Source organism: Osmerus eperlanus, unplaced genomic scaffold (genome assembly GCF_963692335.1).
Source record: "Osmerus eperlanus unplaced genomic scaffold, fOsmEpe2.1 SCAFFOLD_590, whole genome shotgun sequence".
Lineage (NCBI taxonomy): Eukaryota > Metazoa > Chordata > Actinopteri > Osmeriformes > Osmeridae > Osmerus > Osmerus eperlanus.
Window position 1 is genome coordinate 1,068 of NW_026911869.1, and position 17,118 is coordinate 18,185.

Below are 17,118 nucleotides of genomic sequence, written 5' to 3' on the forward strand. Positions count from 1 at the left end.
TATATGGTATATATATATATATTGGCATAGAGTATATATGGTGAGATCAGATGTTCTCTTTGCCAGGAGTGAGTGAATGTGTATATTTGTGTGTGTGTATGTTTCTTGCTGCCATAATATGTATCGAAGTGCTGTTAGTGTAAAGAGTATGTGAAGCAAGGTCAAGGCTTTGACGTGAATAAAGAATCACTGTAGGAGGAAACAGCTGTGATGTCACTTCTTCCTGTCTGCCACTGAAACACACGCTGGGAAGCAGGTGAGGTGGGGGGGGGGGGTGGATGTGGGGCGGTGAGGGGGGGCGTGGGGGTGTTGGCTGTTTCAGGGGGGGGGCTGGATTACATCTGTAATCCCAGGGTAATGAATGATGCCTATTCCTCCACTCTACCCTCTTTCTGGTCTCTCTAATGTCTCAGTACAGAGTAAATACATGGTAATGTCGAGCCAGTAATTGGACAATTTCCTTATCTTTCTTATGTAAACAGGAAGAGTTGTAGACACGATTGGTCTCCCCCACCCTTGGGTTTTCAGACACCCCCTAAGTATTGAAGTCAGTTACTATGACTAGATTGTGCGTGTGTGTGTTGTCCTCACCCCCCCCCCCCCCCCCCCTTTCACCCCCCAGAGCCCACACTAGGTTCCTTTGTCAAAGCCATGTTTAGGTAAAGCAGGTCAACAACACAGCTCAGAGTTCTGTAAAGACTATTCAAACAGTATAGCAGTAGTGGTGAATGGGCTTTTACCATAAGGAGTAGGGGTGTGTGTGGGGGGGGACTCACACTCACAACAACACACTCCTGAGCTGCACAGCCATTTCCACCCATCTATGACTGTGTCCGTGAAGATCTCTGGAGACCTTAGAGTCCTTTAGAAGATGTCAACATTTACATTTTACATTTAACAGATGCTCTTATCCAGAGCAACTTACAGTAAGTACAGGGACATTCTCCCTGAGGTAAGAAGGGTGAAGTGCCTTGCCCAAGGACACAATGTCATTTTGCACGGCCGGGAATCGAACCAACAACCTTCTGATTAATAGCCCGACTCCCTAACCGCTCAGCCATCTGACTCCCACATGGCAGGCTGTGGATGGTGCCGGGGCAGCTTAATGATTAGGAGAATAGGTGTGTGTGTGTGTGTGTAGGGTCTGGTGTCTTACTACTCTCCACAAATAATACCTTTATTCTCCACACAGATCATGGCTTTTCTCTCACAGGCAGCCACTGCACCCCCTGACTCCCCCCGGGCCCCCCCTGGCTCCACCCGGGCCCCCCCCCCGCCCCCCCCGGGCCCCCTGCTCAGAGCTGGTTGTCTGCTTGGTTGTCACGGTCCTCCCCCTCCATTGTGTCCCTGCTGGGGTACTCCTCCCCACAGTGACACCCAGAGAAAGGCTGCAGGACGTGACGAGACAGTCAGGCTGCCTACCTCTGGTGTCCAAGTGTGCTGTACCACCAGCCCTCTCCCCTGTCAGGACCCTGTCTGGTCAGACTGCTGCTGGACGGGGTTAGGGGGAGGGCAGGGGAAGGGGAAGGGAGGGGTGTGTTGAGCCTTCCTGTGGCCCTCTTAGTTGATGTTCTGGTTAGTGTGCATTGTTGGTCTTCCTTTAACTAGACGTGTAGCGTTGTTTGTTCAGCAAAGACTAGGCAGGAGAAGTCCCATTGGAGACACAAGCACACACTGCAGATCTTCATTACTGGGTATCGGAGCAGAAGAGCCTAAAAGGGCAACTGCAGCTGAGATGTTTGCTGGCCGGGGTGGAAATAAGTCAGCTGGTGCCTCGGAGGAAAAGACCCACCGTGCAGTCAAGCACACACTAGCTTGTGCACACAGACACGCACACACACACACACCACACACACACAATTTATTGCTGTTAAGTCACTATAGGAACTAAGGGACAGGAAAAAAATCCTTTTCCTTTGAGACCTGGCAACATACCACCACTAACGGCTGCTGTGTGGACCTGCTCCACAAAACACACACAGACCCCCCTGAAAATAACACTGTATAGAAACTCGTTCTCTTATACTGTAGATGGAAGATGATTTTTGTTATTCAGTCCTTTATAGGCAGTGGTGTAAGGTATACATATTTAGACGTTAAGAATAGTACAGATAGCTTCACTGAATGACTAGACACTATCACAACTGCACTCAAGAAGTAAGAATGACTGCCTTTGCAGACTAATGGGAAACACATGTATTTGGGGTATTTCAGCGTTTTTTAAATGTTTACATGAGCCTTTACAGGTTTTCAAATGGACCTCTCGGATTGGTCGAACGATAATTTTTTACAACCAGGCCGCTCGCTGCTGGGGAGCAGAGAGGGGGAGTGGCGGGGCTGAAACTCCCCTTCCACTCTCCAGGGGAGAGAAAAGTGAGTTTTACAGCGGCTTTTTTGAATGTATTTCTGGAAGTGTAAAACTTCCGCACTGTATCGACGGGACAATGGAGAACGTCCAGCCTCCGTGGCCTCCGCAGGAAAAGAGGAAAAGGTAGGATTTTATGTTCAATGCGTTGCATTGTGCGCAGTAATCAAGCAAACGCGCTCATTTATCTCACGTTATCGCCAGTGAAAGGGTGAGTCGCTGTCCCTTCACTTTCATCATAGATGTAGAACGCTTATTTTTGGCTTTGATGCCAGTGAACGTAATTTGTAAAAAAAAAAATCGTAAGACATGTCTAGATTTGACTAATTAAGTTAAGTTAAATGGAATATAATATAGCACAAATAATAATGTATTGATCATTTTTAAAGTTAAAATGTAAATCTTTTTGCAAAGATGTACATTTTGTCATAAGGTTAATTCAAATAAAACAATTGTGGGCTGACTAGGAACGTTTAAACTCGCCCTCTCTGACTCCGGAGTCTGTGAGCTAGTCAGAGTCACTGTGGGGGGTCACACCCTCTGACCCCTGCATGCCGGGCCTGTCGGCTTCCATCTCCCCAGCCTGGCCTGATGCTGGTTAATCACACTCCCCTCCGCCTCTCCTCCTCTCTGCCTCTCCTCCTCTCACTCATGATGCTGATTGGGGCTGATTGTTTTCTAACACTGCAAGATAATTGGCCATGGCTGTTACTGAGGGCCCGTGGAATATCAAGGGTGGGTTTCTTAACCCTTTACCTCATCCCAGTTCTGGTTACGCTTCATCGCTTAAAACTGCACTGTCCTGTTAGGCCCAGCAGCGGAGCTGGCCACCAGCGCCACCAGGAGGCCTACCAGCCTGGCCCTGCCAGTAAGAGGAGGTGCAGAGAGGAGTGGGTCTCTGCGGGAGGAGGTGGAACACAAGGAGGAACAGGAGGAGGAGATGGAGGAGGAGGTCACCTGGTCGGCCTGGAGAACAGAGGAACCTCCAGGGAACCCAGGATCTCCAGGAGAGTACGGAGACGGTAGGAGCAGATGTAAACACACCTGAGCAGATGTAAACACATCACACACCTGAAGAGGAGCATCCAAGTCTGTAATGCAGTGATGCTGTCTTTTAGGGGTTTTGGTCGGCTAACAGACTCTTACTCTTGTGATGTTTCCTGTTTTCCTAACAGCTCAGCAGGCAGACCTGCAGCCCGGGCACCAGAGGGTGTCTGGGGGGGGACAGCTACAGGGGGGGTCTGGGGGGCAACAGCTGCAGGGAGGGCCTGGGGGGGGCCCACTACAGGGGGGGCCTGGGGGGCAACAGCTGCAGGCGGGGTCTGGGGGGGGCCCACTACAGGGGGGGTCTGGGGGGAGTCGCTGGTCCGTAGGAGCCCAGGGTCGCAGGTCAGAGTAGCCCTCGTCAAGAAGACATCTGGAAGGAACCTGGCTGATCCTGTGTCCCGGAGCAGGAAGCCCATCGTGGGGGACATGACTGGAGATCCACCCTGGGGGAGGCTGACCCCCATGGAGAACGTTCCTGAAGGCGTTCCCGCAAGAGGGAGGATATCAGCGGAGAACGTCTTTGGAGATGTACTTACAAGGAGAAAGATCTCTCTGAAGAACTTCTCTGCGGACGTTCCTCAAAAGAGGATGATCTCTGAGGAGAACGTCTATGGAGATGTACCTACGAGAAGAAAGACCTTTCTGGAGAACTTCTCTGCAGACGTTCCGACAAAGAGGAAAACGTGTCTGGAGAAAGTCTCTGGAGATGTTCCCACGAGGATAAAGACATCCGTGGAGAGCGTGGCTGAACAAGGACCCAGAAAGGCAAAAACTTTAGGCGGGAAAATGTCTGGAGATGTATCTAACAGAAGGGAGACCTGTGGGGGGAACTCAGCCGGTCCTCCAGCCAGAAGCAAGACTACTTCTCTGGGGGGCATGGTTGACCCTGAACCCAGGAGAGGGAGCTGGTCTGTGGGGGAGGATGGCGAGGCCGGCTCCAGGAAGAGGAGGAAGATCCGTCCCTCTGGCTTCAGGGGGAAAGGTGAGACACTCCTCATTTACTGCATCAACCGCTCACCTCACTGACTCCCTCCCTCTCTCTCTGTGTCCCTCTCTTTCTCTGTTTGTCTCTCTCTGTCTTTCTCTCCCCCCCTCTCTCTGTCTGTATCTTTCTGTCTCTCTATCTCTCACTATCTTTTTCCACCAGCATGATTATCCCACTTCGTTTCCCTACTCCTTTCCCTAGTTCAGCCACTAGAGGGGGCTAGTGACCTGTAACACACGTAACTGCAGCAGCTCACCAGCAGGTGGCAGCAGCGATGTCTAGTCCCGGACGAGGGGCGTGTCTCTCCAGCGTGGGAGAAGGCAGCAGTGTGTGGTGATGTCATTAGTGAGCCCTGCAGGCGGCTGTTGCAGGATGAGATCATGGCTGATGGTGTTATGTTTAACTCATGTATCATTACTCTGTGACAACCCCACACTGTCATAAACCCCATTGGTCACTTAGTGATTCAAATCCAGATTCTGATTCTGATTCAGATTCTACATCTCGTGCGCTAGAACTGCTCTCAAGTGACCAAGCATCTTGCCCAGCGGTTCACGACATAGCATGTGTGGAAGTCCGTTTGTACAGACACACGATTCCATTCCCTTGCATGTTGCCCGTGGTTACCCCAGGGCTGTCTGTCCTTCCAGAGGATCCGTGTTTGACTGTCTGTGCGTTCTCTCTGAGGATCCACTAGTGATGCGCTCATGTGCGTTAAGAGCAACCTCCCCTTGGGCTCGTCGCTCCAGTTTGTCCTTAATTTGATGATGATGATGATGGTGTAGATGATGGTGAAAGAGACATAGTGTAGGCATGCTGTGTACTCACTAACATCAGTTTTGAAGTACCGCCTATTTAAAGCTTTTATGTAACTGACTGGAAATAGCAGTTTAACAGTAGCCCTTGTTGGTCGTACAGTAAGCACTGTTCGTCCCTGGCGTACATGTACAGAAGGTTAGCCATGTTCTGTGGATCTCATCTAATCCATTTATAATGTCTCCTAGTTGGAAGCTTCTGTTGGTTGGCTACATGGTGAATGTACAGTGTGTCCATGTGTCACTTCCCAAGGCTCCAGGTTTCCATTATTTACTTGTATTCATTATAGAAGATGCTTTTAATCCTAAACCACGTTTAAACAGTGCAAATTGTAAACCCAGCAGATAAACAAGGACTAGAAGTGTTAAGAAACAGTCATATATGTACACTTTTATTTATTTTTTATTTATTACAATTTGTGTTATCTTATTGTCTGTTTCTCTGCCTTTTACTACAGTACTTCTTTTTAATATTCATCTTTCTTCGTACTATGTTTATCGTTATGCACCAACCTACCATAGCAAATTCCTCACATGTGTAAACCCACTTAGCAATAAACCAGATTCTGTTTCTGGTTCTGAAGTGCAGTGTTCTGCTGGCGGTACAGTGGTCAGGGTCGATGTCCTGGTAGTCCTGGGGTTTGTCTGGTCGCGGTCGTAAAGATAATGAGCGCGTGTCGTGGTTGTGGAGTTCCCTCCAGGGTGAAGGAGCTGCTGGCAGACGCAGGGAAGATGAGTGACTCATGGAGACCAAAGTCCACTAACAGACTGCTGAAGGGGGTGGGGGGTGGAGACAGGGTGGGGAGGGGAGGGGGAGGAGGAAGGAGATGAAACAGGGAGAGATTGAGGGGAGGGTGGGGTGTAGAGGGGAGGGTGGGGTGTAGAGGGGACACAAGACCACGTTTCCTGGTGCCAGAACTCATCTGGACTTGAGGCCAACAGACAGTTCTGTAAAAAAAAAAAAATCAACTGGCCCAATCACGGCAGACAGAGGCAGTCGAAGCAGGATTGTTCAAAGCTGATTGGTCGAAGCTAACGTGTCTGTGTGGTGCACCGTGTAGGTGGTGGTGACCGGCGGGGGTCTGGGAGACACCGGGCCCAGGCGGGGCCCTGGAGATAAGCAGTCCAGATCTGGGAGTCCAGTCCAGGTTTTGTGTGTGTGAACTGGCACGGAGAGAGAGGAGGAGGAGGGGTGGGGGGTTGCAGGGCCTGGTGGGGTGGGGTGGAAGGGGCTAATATAGACCTCTGCTGGGGGCGATGGGGGAGAGGAGTCACCACATTGTTTACAGCCGAAACAGCAGGTGGACCCGCCCCTCCCCCTTCTGCCCTATTCAAATGAGCCATCCGGCCAATCACGGCGTCCCTGTCTGTCATCTATTCAAAACAAAAAGGCGGTTGGAGTTATGACCCTGATTTGGCTGGGTCTGTCTCAAACACACACACACATACACATACACGCTGACTGATTAATGTGAACATGGGACTGTAGAACTTTCCTCTGCGTGTGAGCATGTGTGTTTGTGTGTGAGGAACACCACTGTGACATGGACAGTGTGGGTACATGCAAGGTCAAGTTCCAGGCATCCTCCATTCTGCTGCAGACCCACGGTGAGTTCAACAGGCTGTCTCTACTGGGCAGTAGAATCTGGTTTTACTAGCTTCTAGTGAGTTCTAATGTTCTTAGCTACGCCTTTTGTTATGTGGTGTTTGGTTGGTGTTATTTAAGACGTCTCTTAAACCTAACAGCTACATGGACAGGTCACAGCTGTTGCAATGCTATTTATTCAGGTTTTTCCGTGGATTTATGATTGTTGCTTTGGATGAAAGCGTCTGTTAAATGGATTCATTATGGATCTGGTTTCCCTGCGGTCCATGTGGGGTCAAGTGACGAGATGGGAGGCTGAGAGGAACAACTTTGTTGTTAATAATCCAGAAATGGCACAATATTTATCAGTACTATCACTTCTGTCTGTCTGTGTGTGTGTGTGTGTGTGTGCGTGTGTGTGTGCGAACATCCAGACCACAAGGACCAATTAGCTGTTTTCTAGTTGTTTATTTACAGCAAGCTTGTTTATTTACGGCTTCAGTGTAAACATTCAAATGAGGTGATGGCTGGCAAGCTGTCTTCGCCCTGCCAGGGATGTTACCTAGGAGACAACTGTCACTTCTCATCACGTCTCCCCTGACGATGACCCCAAACCCCTGCTGATTCTTCCTCTCCTCTCATAGGTCAGCTACGCCTGTCAATCACCCCAGAGGACGAGAAGATAAGTATTCAGGGTGAGTACACACAGCTTGCATGCTGCCTCACTATCCAGTCCACTACTCCATACTACCTTACTATATAGTACATTACCTAATGCATGCCTCCTTACTGTCTAGTACAGTCTCCGTACTCCAATTTAATATCACATAGTGGTATAGTTGATAAATATGGATATTAAAAGAGCAGTGAATTATATTGAGGCATACTGTACACACACACATACACACAGATGGTTCTGTAGTTGTGTTGTTTGTCCTGGACTGTTGTCGGTCCAGATGTCGTTTGAGCTGTGCCTTCCTCCCCCCTCTCCAGTCCTAGAGGCGAGAGGGCTTCTGGGTACATCGTCCCGATCATGTGACTCCTACGTCAAGGTAAGACACTCCTCCAAGCCTCTCATGGGCTCACTTGACTGTCACGTCATGCTAACTGCTTCTGGGGAAAATCCTATGTGAGTGTTGGCATAGTCAGGTCATGTGTGTGTGCGTGTGTGTGTGTGTGTGTGTGTTAGCTGGCAGTCATCCCAGACCTAGACCACAGTACCCGCAGGAAGACGACCACAGTTCTGGACTGTAAGAACCCTGTGTTCCAGGAAACGTTCCTTCTGTGAGTGATGTTCTTGAAATCAGCTGGTGAACTGCCAGCACAATGCCCAGTGTTACCTAGCTGATGGCATGCTAACTGTGTGTGTGTTTGTATGTGTGTGTGTGTGTGTGTGTGTGTGTGTTAGGGCCATCACAGCTGAAGATCATCAGAAGAGACTGCTGGTGACTGTCTGGAACCGTCATCCCAGCTCCCGGTAAAGCCTCATGTCCCTCCCTGCCCATCTCCTGGTCCTCTCTGTCTCTGTCTCTGTCTCTCTGTAATAAGAAATGGCTGGTGTGGTGAAACTGCTTGGTTAGCTGGCAGTTCTAACTGCCCAATAAAGGTATCTTTAAAAGTCAAAGTCTCTTTCTGTCTGTCTGTCTGTCTCTCTCTCTCTCTCTCTCTCTCTCTCTCTCTCTCTCTCTCTCTCTCTCTCTCTCTCTCTCTCTCTCTCTCTCTCTCTCTCTCTCTCTCTGTGTCTCTGTGTCTCTGTCTCTCTGTCTCTCTCCCTCTGTCTCTCTCTCTGTGTGTCTCTCTCTCTCCCCTGACTCAGAACTCTCCTCCCGGTTCTCCTGGTCTGACCCCAGACAGGGTTCCTTCCTGAGGGCGTTCTATGTGGCAGATGTTCCGTGTGTTGTTGTTATTCCACTGTGTTCTACTCGTCGTAAAGGACAGTAAAGGACAATAGAGTCGTTCTGCTGTAGGGCATCATGTCTTTACCATGATGCACGCCAGGTCATGTGACAGGCATGTCCTCCAGCCAGCGCAGAGCAAACACACTGCTGTTAAAGGTTCAGGGTTTTAAATGTGAGAACCTGATTGGAGGGTTTTGTCTTTAACCTTCTCTTATTGGTTTCTGGTTGTCCAATAGGAGGAGTGAGTTCCTGGGCTGCATGAGCTTCGGAGTCCGTTCTCTCGTCACAGCTTCCAAGGTGACCAATCCCTGTTAGACGTGTGTGTGTGTGTGAGAGTGGATGACACTAACACTAACTGGCTGTGGAGGCAATACTGTGTTCTAAACTGTGTTCTTTGTCTTATGCTGTTGGATGACACAGATTTATATAACACACACACACACACACACACAGTTCCACACAGAGACATCTGGGGGTTTGACCGATGCCTCTGCATCAGCTGTTCAAGTGCACTGAACCTCACTGTTGGAGCGCTGCCGGCAAACCTCAGGAGGGAGGGAGGGAGGGGGGGAGGGAGGGAGGGGAGGGGGGGGGGGGGGGGGGGGGGAGGGGGGAGGGAGGGGGGGGGGAGGGAGGGGGGGAGGGGGGGGGGATGTTGGTGAGAGGGCGTTGCTGCTGTTTCTCTGCTGTCAGTTCTCGTCAAAAATGATCTGAGGACCCAAAAGAATAGAGCTTAACAGGGAAATATAAACTCCCTTCCCCCTTCCTTCCTCCTGCTCTCCCTCCCCCCCCCCCCTCTCTCTCTCTCTCTCTCTCTCTCTCTCTCTCTCACCCACCGTCCAAACTCTACTCTTTCTCTCTTGTTCTCTCCCTGTCACACTAATGCACACACACACCTGGAGGTGACGTGTCTGTCCCCTGGTTCCTAACGTGTGCTCTGTGGCTCCGCAGGTGATCATTGGCTGGTACTACCTCCTGGGGGAGGAGCTAGGGAGAAGCAAGCATCTGAAGGTGGCGTCTCGGCGAATCAGACAGCAGCAAGGGGGTGAGTGACATCACAACTTGACCAGGAGGAACCCAACAGTTCCTCGTGTGTCCTGTAGGTCCTGACGGCTACGTAGGTGGTTCACATACCGAAATACCCTCCCCGACTGGGGCATAGGCCCTTTAGCTTTGTGGGCTAAGTCAGTCTTGTGGTGTTGAGGATGAGACCTGGGTTCAGTGCCCCTCAGATGGACAGAACCAGTCTAGACTGACCAGCAACCAGGAAGGAGTGTTGGGGTCAGACCGATCCCAGGGAGGTGATTGGTCCTTTTCCTGCCAATCATGGAGCAGGAAGGAGGATCTTATATCCTGTCAGAGTTCTGGTCACAGGCGAGTCAGTGTCGATCATTATGTTTAACTTCCCTGAGAGTGGATAGGAGATGAGAAACAGCTGGAAGCTGAACAGTGACCTAACATGTCTGTCACGACTGGTGTCCCCCGCCTGCACGCACACACACACACACACCATCATTAAAGGCTAATTAACATGTCCTAGGGTGTGGTGTTGGTGTTAATGGGGGTTGACACCTCAGAGAGAACAAGGCCCTCCTCCATTATGATGGGAGAACAGGAACGGACAGATCACGCGTGTGTGTGTGCCCTCCCCACTGAGCTCACTAGAGGTTTCATCTTATGTGGAGTAGTAGAAGGAGGAGGGGGGGGGGGGAGGGGAGGTGGGGGGTGGGTGTCATGGAGCGCTGTGGAGTATGTGAGAGCCGGAGAGTGTGTGTGTGTGTGGGGGTGTGTGTGGATGTGTGTGTGTGAGCGAGCAGCAGCATTGTCACCCGGCTGAAAGCTGCTTTCATGACGGATGTTCCACTGGAACATTGTTACCGGGTAGAGTTGTAATCGCTATGGTTACACAGGGACTGCCCGCTGAGCGGAGGGGCGAGGAGTCAGAAGAAGGTCCCCTCTGCTCTCCTCTCTCACGTTCTCTCCTTTCTCTCGCTCGCTCTCCCTCCCCCTCTCCCTCCCCCCCGCTCTCCCAGTCTCACTCAGTCTTTTCTCTCTCTCTCTCTCTCTCTCTCTCTCTCTCTCTCTCTCTCTCTCTCTCTCTCTCTCTCTCTCTCTCTCTCTCTCTCTCTCTCTCTCTCTCCCTTCTCTCATCCTCCTCCCCCTCTGTCTACACTCTCCTCCCTCTTTCTCTTTGCCCCCCCCCCCTGAGATGAAGTGAAGCGTGTTGACATCCCTCTGAAGATCCGACCGTACTCTGCGAGCGTACACTCTAAACGTGCGCTCTCCCCGGCCGTTCTCTCCATGCGTGCTCTCTCTCTCTCGCTCCGCTCTCCTCTGACCGAGCGCTCCAAACGTGCCCGCCGAACCGCAGCCGCCCGTCTGGTGGGATTTCCAGCGTGCGGAAGTTCTCTGGCGTGGAGGTTCTGCGTCTGGGAGAGGATCCAGTGTCGGCGGTCTCTGTTGTGAAGGTTCTCTGTGAATGTTCTCCGGAGCGTCGCTGCTGCTGTGGAGAGGGGCCCCGTCGCCGAGAGCTTCTCTCTGATCGGTAGTTTGGGTTCTCCAGCGAGGTTCTGCTGTAGCGAGGTGTTCTTTCCGGACCGGTCATGTTCTGGAAGAACAGCGCTTCAGCCTGGGACTCGTTTGACTGTCTTTCAGATGGCGGTCCCACCAGCACCAGCACCAGCCTGACCAACTGTAACTACAGAGCCGCCCCCGAACCAGCCAGCCCAGAGAACAACCAGCAGTACATGACGGTGAGTCACCTACCCGCCTCTACTGCCTCCACACTCTGCCCTGTCCACCTCTACTGCCTCCACACTCTGCCCTGTCCACCTCTACTGCCTCCACACTCTGCCCTGTCCAGCTCTACTCCCTCCACACTCTGCCCTGTCCGCCTCTACTGCCTCCACACTCTGCCCTGTCCACCTCTACTGCCTCCACACTCTGCCCTGTCCACCTCTACTGCCTCCACACTCTGCCCTGTCCACCTCTACTGCCTCCACACTCTGCCTCTCTCCGCCTCTACTGCCTCCACACTCTGCCTCTCTCCACCTCTTCTGCCTCCACACTCTGCCTCTCTCCACCTCTACTGCCTCCACACTCTGCCCTGTCCACCCCTGTCCCTCCACCCTGATCTCTGCTGTGTGGACTTCTGTCTCCCTATCCTCCGTGTCTCCGTCTCCGTCTCCTTCCTCCACCTCTTCTAGCCGTGTCTCTCCAGCTCTCCTCCTTGGAGGAGGTTGTTGCTGGGTTGTGCTGTGTTTTAAGGCTGGATGTGTTTGGATGTCCGGGAACTGAGGACCCAGCCTGCAGGCTCAGGTGCAGGGCAGGCTGGGAGGAAGGCAGAAGGGATATTTGTTCGGAAACAGTAGTTGTTAAACATTCATGCCGTAGCTCATGAATTATGAAGAGGTTTGCTTTCCTGGGCTCCCAGACGTGGAAACTCACAGCTGAGAATAATTATTGCATATCGCTGATTCAGTTATGTCATCACTGTTTGTGAGGACTAGAAGACACTTTACTTAGAAGCAGTTTATAATCTGTTCACAATGTCTGTCAAATATGAATGAGAGTCTACAGATGTTGACTAGTCAGTATGGACGTTGTGGAATGTGTATCTAAGTATGTCCTCTCCCTTCTGTGCACATGGCCTTGTGACACACAGTGTCTGTATGGTCACATTTCTAGATTGAGCTCGTCACAACTGACACACATTGTGCTCATGCCTCATCAGCATTATTTCTGCTAGAGTTGTAATGAACCAATGACCTGGCAACAGCAGACCAGGATCTGGTCCAGGAACCAATCAGGGAGGTTCTTCCCCAGGTCACAGAGAAGGCATCTGATGAGCTAGGCTAGCACCAGAACCAGACTAATGCACTCTAGGACCAGTTCTAGGCTAGAACCAGACTAATGCACTAGAACCAGTAGTAAGCTAGCACCAGTACTAGGCTGGGACCAGTCTAATGCACTAGAACCAGAACTAGACTAGTACCAGACGAATGCACTCTAGAACCAGACGAGAGACGGCACAGTTTATTCTTGCTGTCTTTTGGATATTACTTTATTTTCCTGTCCTCCCCTCCCCCTCGCCCTTCACACACACACACACACACACACATAGCACTCTCTCCACCTTTCTTTCCTCCCTTTCCCTTTCCTTCCCCCCTCTCTCGCTCTCTCTGTCTCTCTCTCTGTCTCTCTCTCTCTCTCTCTCTCTCTGTCTCTCTCTCTGTCTCTCTCTCTGTCTCTCGCTCTCTCTCTCTCTGTCTCTGTCTGTCTCTCTCTCTCTCTCTCTCTCTCTCTCTCTGTCTCTCCACATCACCAGATGACCTCTCATCCGACCCCCCCCCCCCTCCATCCTGGTCCAGTCCGGGGGCCGCTGTAGCCGTAGAGATTGTTGCCGTAGTGATTCCCAGGCCAGGAGTTCTCTGCTCACACAAAGATGGGAAGTGGCAGCAGCCAGCAGAGAGACAGCGGAGGCTGGGGTGGAGGCTGAGGAGGAGGCTGGGGTGGAAGCTGAGGAGGAGGCTGGGGGAGAAGAAGGGAGAGGCTGGGGAGGAGACTGGGCGAGGCTGAGGGAGGGGGGGGGGGGGTGGACCGGCAGGGAGACGGCACATCTGTTTACAAGGACTACAGACACACCTAACTGGTCCACCCAAACCAACTCATGTTTACCTTGGCAGACCCCGAAGAGCGGTGTTGTAGTGGTGCTGTGGTATCCTGTATGGAGGAACCAGCAGGTCCCAAACCATGGATCATTCTCCTGGAGTTCCCCTCTCAGCACTCTGCTGAGAATGGTCACACAAACAACCAATCAGATGTGACCTTCCTTCCTACCTCCAGGAAGACTTGCTCTCTGGACCATCACTCCCGAATGACAGTTCCCTCTTCACTAAAGGTGGCTCCTTATCAACTGTATTACACTTTTTGGCTAAGGGTTTTGGTAAGGTAACGTTGAACCAGGAAAGCTAAAGATATCTTCCAGCTCCTCTGACAGGCCCTTACAGAGAGGAGATTAAGAAGGATGGATTGCATTGTGCTGACTGGAAACGTGTTGGTCTGATAGAGAATAATATTTTTTAGAGTATGTTGTATGGAATTCACACGGGGAGGGGTGTGTGTGTGTCTGTGTGTGTCACAGCAGTGTTTCTGAGTGTGTGTGTGTGTGTGTGTGGCGCGGAGCCCTCTCGCTGGCGATGTTTCAGGAAGTGTGCGGGCTTATCAGGGCCTGACAGTCTGCCTGCCGGCAGGTTGGGGGTGAGAGGGGCCTTCCTGCCATTCTTCCAGCCTTTCTGGTTCCCAGGAGGAGAGAGAGGCTGGTTCACAGGCTCGCCGAGCCACACAGACACACTGCAGCCCCGCACAGACACAGCAGAGCAGGCCAGGGGCACTGGACCAAAACCAGCGGGCTGGAGGCAAACAACGCTGTCGACTGGACCCAGTTAGTCAGTCTGTCAGTGAGATAGTGTGTCGCTGTCACACTGGATGTGTTCTGGTTGAAGCTTTTCGGTGTTGTGGAGGGACGTTTTGGAAGTTTGTCAGATACCTGGTGATTATGATAGCGGCGCCACAGGTCTGGACCTGGTCTAACTGCAGAGCTGAGCTGAGCCGGGGGAAGGCTGAACAGCAGCATGCACACCATCCATGGTCTGTGTCGGGCCTGCATCGGACAGAACCTGCCACAGGTGAGGAGAGGGGAGAGAGCAAGCGAAGAGAGAGTTTCACTTTTCAGTCGTCGTCCGTCTGTTTTGGCGTGCGTCTGCATGGAACGATCGCACGGCAGGGAGGAGGAGGGAGGAGGAGGGACGTTTGAACGCGAGGCTTCTGGGATTTCACGTCCACCTGTGTTCATCGCATGCGGCAGCTCAGTCAATAATTCATCAGGGAGAAATGGAAAGTTGACGCATGTACATAGTTAAGGAGCTTCATAGAAAACAGCTTTGTCTTTTATATTTTAGAAGGAGGCACGAGGGGAGGGATGGCTGTGTGTATTGTGCTGTGTGGACAGCACCAGTTGTTTAGAGTCCGTTCGAATAAACTGTCTGTTTTGGTTCCAGTTTATGACATAGCCAAAGACAACTTGGCCTCCAGCCCCAGGGGGGTGCTTCTAGTCTTCATCCCAGGGACGGGGCCTCTATCTGGGGTTAAGCTTCGCCCTCGCAGGGCCTCCTCTGGGCCCTAGCTGTCCATGTTTGGCAAGGCTATAGACAAGTTTCTGTGGAATACTCGCAAGGTGCTAACAAAGCGAATAAAGCTGTGATTGACTTGAACCGGAGCCAAGGGAGGTGAAGAGGGGGCCAACCGAGTGAGGGGTTGATATGTTTTTCGAAGGTTGTGTCCTGGTCTCCAGTCTGGACGGTTGCTGTGTGAGAGATGGCCGACTGACATGGGGTGACATGGTTTCCCTTCAGAGTGCGGGCCAGAGCCAGGCTGGTCGGACTGTTGACCGAGGCTGTCCAAACATCATTCCTCTCGCTGGTCTGCTACACCCGCCCGCCCGCCCGCCCCTCCCTCCCCTTCTCTATATCTATCTATCTATTTATCTCTCACTCTCTCTTTCTCTAGCTCGCGCTCTCCCCAGCTAATCTCCCAGCAACACTGTGTGTGTGTGTGTGTGTGTGTGTTCACTCCTCGTCTTCTCCGAGTTTAATATCTGGGCCTGCTTGGTGCCGCCGTGGCCTCGAAAGCTTTTGTTCGGGGAAAACTCCCATGGTGCTTTGTTGTCCTTCGCCTCTATCTGACCTGGTTGCCGTGGTATCGCCTGGCCTCCGGAGCAGTGTGTGGCTGACAGGACTGGACATGGAGCTTTACACAGCAAGTCATGAGAGAGACACACACACACACACACACAGAGAGAAAGAAATGATTCCTACTGTCCCATGTTTTTTAATGTATCTAGACCAGAGGGGGGGGGGGGTGAGATAATTTCACATTGTTCTCCTGCTCAGACTGTCTCCATGTGGAGGTGTTAGATGAAGTCCAGTCAGTCAGTATTAGAGAGAGCTGTCCTCCATCTCACCCCTCTGCCCCGGGCCTGGCTACTGTCTGTGAACCACATACACAGCCTGTGTTCTTTCTGCTTCTCTGCCTCTACTGAGGACTGATCTGTGGTTTCAAAGTCAAGGGATGACGAGAGGGATGGTATCTGAAGAGACAGTGACTGACGGTGATTGTTCTGTGTGTGTGTGTCAGGTGACCGTTCTGAGAGGTAAAGATGGCTTCGGCTTCACCATCTGCTCCGACTCGCCGGTTCGTGTCCAGGCGGTGGACCAGGGGAGCCCCTCCCACCAGGCTGGCCTCCAGCAGGGAGACTCCATCCTGCAGCTCAATGGACTTCCTGTCGAGCAGTGGAAGTGTGTCGACCTGGCACAGGCCATCAGGTGAGATAGATATAGATGGAATAGATACACACATCCATGCAGGGCCACTCTCTTCTGACTGCCGCTGTACTGTCTAGACGCGCTATTTCGACGTCGCTTTCGGTCAAAGCAAATCGAATGAAATATATCTAATAGCTCTGAACGCGTGAGGTCACGCGCTCGTGTCGTGACCTCATCAAACCCGCGGGTGACATCATCAGACGAGGACGTCTCTGTCGCCTGACCCGTCCTCTCCTGTGTCCCGCGTGTCTCTGCAGGAACTGCCACAGTGAGATCTCCATGGTGGTGTGGCGGAGTCTGCCTGTCATGAAGCCTTATTTCGAGGGCCTGATCCACCAGCCGTCCTACAAACCCCCCGCCCAGGATGGCAGCTCCCCGCAGGGCAAGAGCGAGACAAGACCCCCCCTTTGCTGTCGCGGCCCGCGGGCCGCCTGGGCAGGCGCAGGCCCGGGTCGGAGGGCAAGGGGGGGTTCGGGGGGCTGGGGACCCTGTGGAGGGACAAGAGGGAGGAGCCAGACTACAAGACCAGGACGCACACACTCAAAGGCACGCGGGTGACCTCATCAAACGGGACAACTACATCATCCTGTCCCCTGTCAATCCAGGAAGTCAGGTAATGATGATGATGATGATCAGTAGAATCTTCTGGGTCTGTATGTACAGGTTCACCTCCTGACCAGGCAACTGGCCAGGGGAAGATGGGATAAAAGTGTTCAAAGCTTCACTGCTGTCAGGACAGATCTGCCCTGTGTCTCTGGGCTGGAGGGGAGGGGAGAGCAGTTTCTCTCAGTCACATGACAAGTTAATCTAGGGCAGTGTATCCTGGAGTGTACCTGTCCCAGGGACAAACACACACACCACACATACCGGTTCACAGCGAAACACCTTGAGCTGTGACAGTCATGCATATTCAGAAAGGTGAAATACTGTACGCACTCCATTGTACCTTAAAAGGCTGACATTGTTCTACAGCTCTGCTAAATCTACAGTGATCCATTTTTAATCAGCTTTAACGCTGCCTGGCCTGTCAGGAAGCACTGA

The 17,118-nt window shown here is 52.0% G+C and overlaps 2 protein-coding genes across 3 annotated transcripts; both read left to right on the forward strand.

Annotated features, from left to right (window-relative positions):
* The first annotated feature begins 2,331 nt into the window (after window positions 1-2,331).
* On the forward strand, window positions 2,332-9,748 carry LOC134016719 (uncharacterized). Its single transcript, XM_062456037.1, has 9 exons — window positions 2,332-2,491; window positions 3,175-3,387; window positions 3,541-4,394; window positions 7,442-7,492; window positions 7,791-7,849; window positions 7,987-8,081; window positions 8,206-8,274; window positions 8,932-8,992; window positions 9,647-9,748. Exons 1-9 carry the CDS (start codon window positions 2,445-2,447, stop codon window positions 9,746-9,748), a joined length of 1,551 nt encoding a protein of 516 aa, XP_062312021.1. The 5' UTR covers window positions 2,332-2,444.
* Window positions 9,749-11,195: 1,447 nt separating this feature from the next.
* LOC134016720 (regulator of G-protein signaling 3-like) lies at window positions 11,196-16,684 on the forward strand. 2 transcript variants are annotated; one of them, XM_062456039.1, is made up of 3 exons: window positions 11,196-11,448; window positions 15,890-16,077; window positions 16,335-16,684. In XM_062456039.1, exons 1-3 carry the CDS (start codon window positions 11,299-11,301, stop codon window positions 16,633-16,635), a joined length of 639 nt encoding a protein of 212 aa, XP_062312023.1. In that variant the 5' UTR covers window positions 11,196-11,298; the 3' UTR covers window positions 16,636-16,684. The 2 variants fall into 2 exon arrangements, with proteins under 2 accessions (XP_062312023.1, XP_062312024.1); XM_062456040.1 differs by lacking the exon at window positions 11,196-11,448 and adding an exon at window positions 13,997-14,382.
* Window positions 16,685-17,118: the final 434 nt, after the last annotated feature.

Bases quoted from the DNA above. Each gene is read 5' to 3' on its own strand.
- LOC134016719 (XM_062456037.1), top strand. From the start codon at position 2,445: ATGGAGAACGTCCAGCCTCCGTGGCCTCCGCAGGAAAAGAGGAAAAG. The intron at 7,850-7,986 runs GTAAGACACTCC...TGTGTGTGTTAG, and splicing joins CATGTGACTCCTACGTCAAG to CTGGCAGTCATCCCAGACCT. The intron at 8,275-8,931 runs GTAAAGCCTCAT...GTTGTCCAATAG, and splicing joins AACCGTCATCCCAGCTCCCG to GAGGAGTGAGTTCCTGGGCT.
- LOC134016720 (XM_062456039.1), top strand. From the start codon at position 11,299: ATGTTCTGGAAGAACAGCGCTTCAGCCTGGGACTCGTTTGACTGTCTT. The intron at 11,449-15,889 runs GTGAGTCACCTA...TGTGTGTGTCAG, and splicing joins ACAACCAGCAGTACATGACG to GTGACCGTTCTGAGAGGTAA. The intron at 16,078-16,334 runs GTGAGATAGATA...GTGTCTCTGCAG, and splicing joins GACCTGGCACAGGCCATCAG to GAACTGCCACAGTGAGATCT.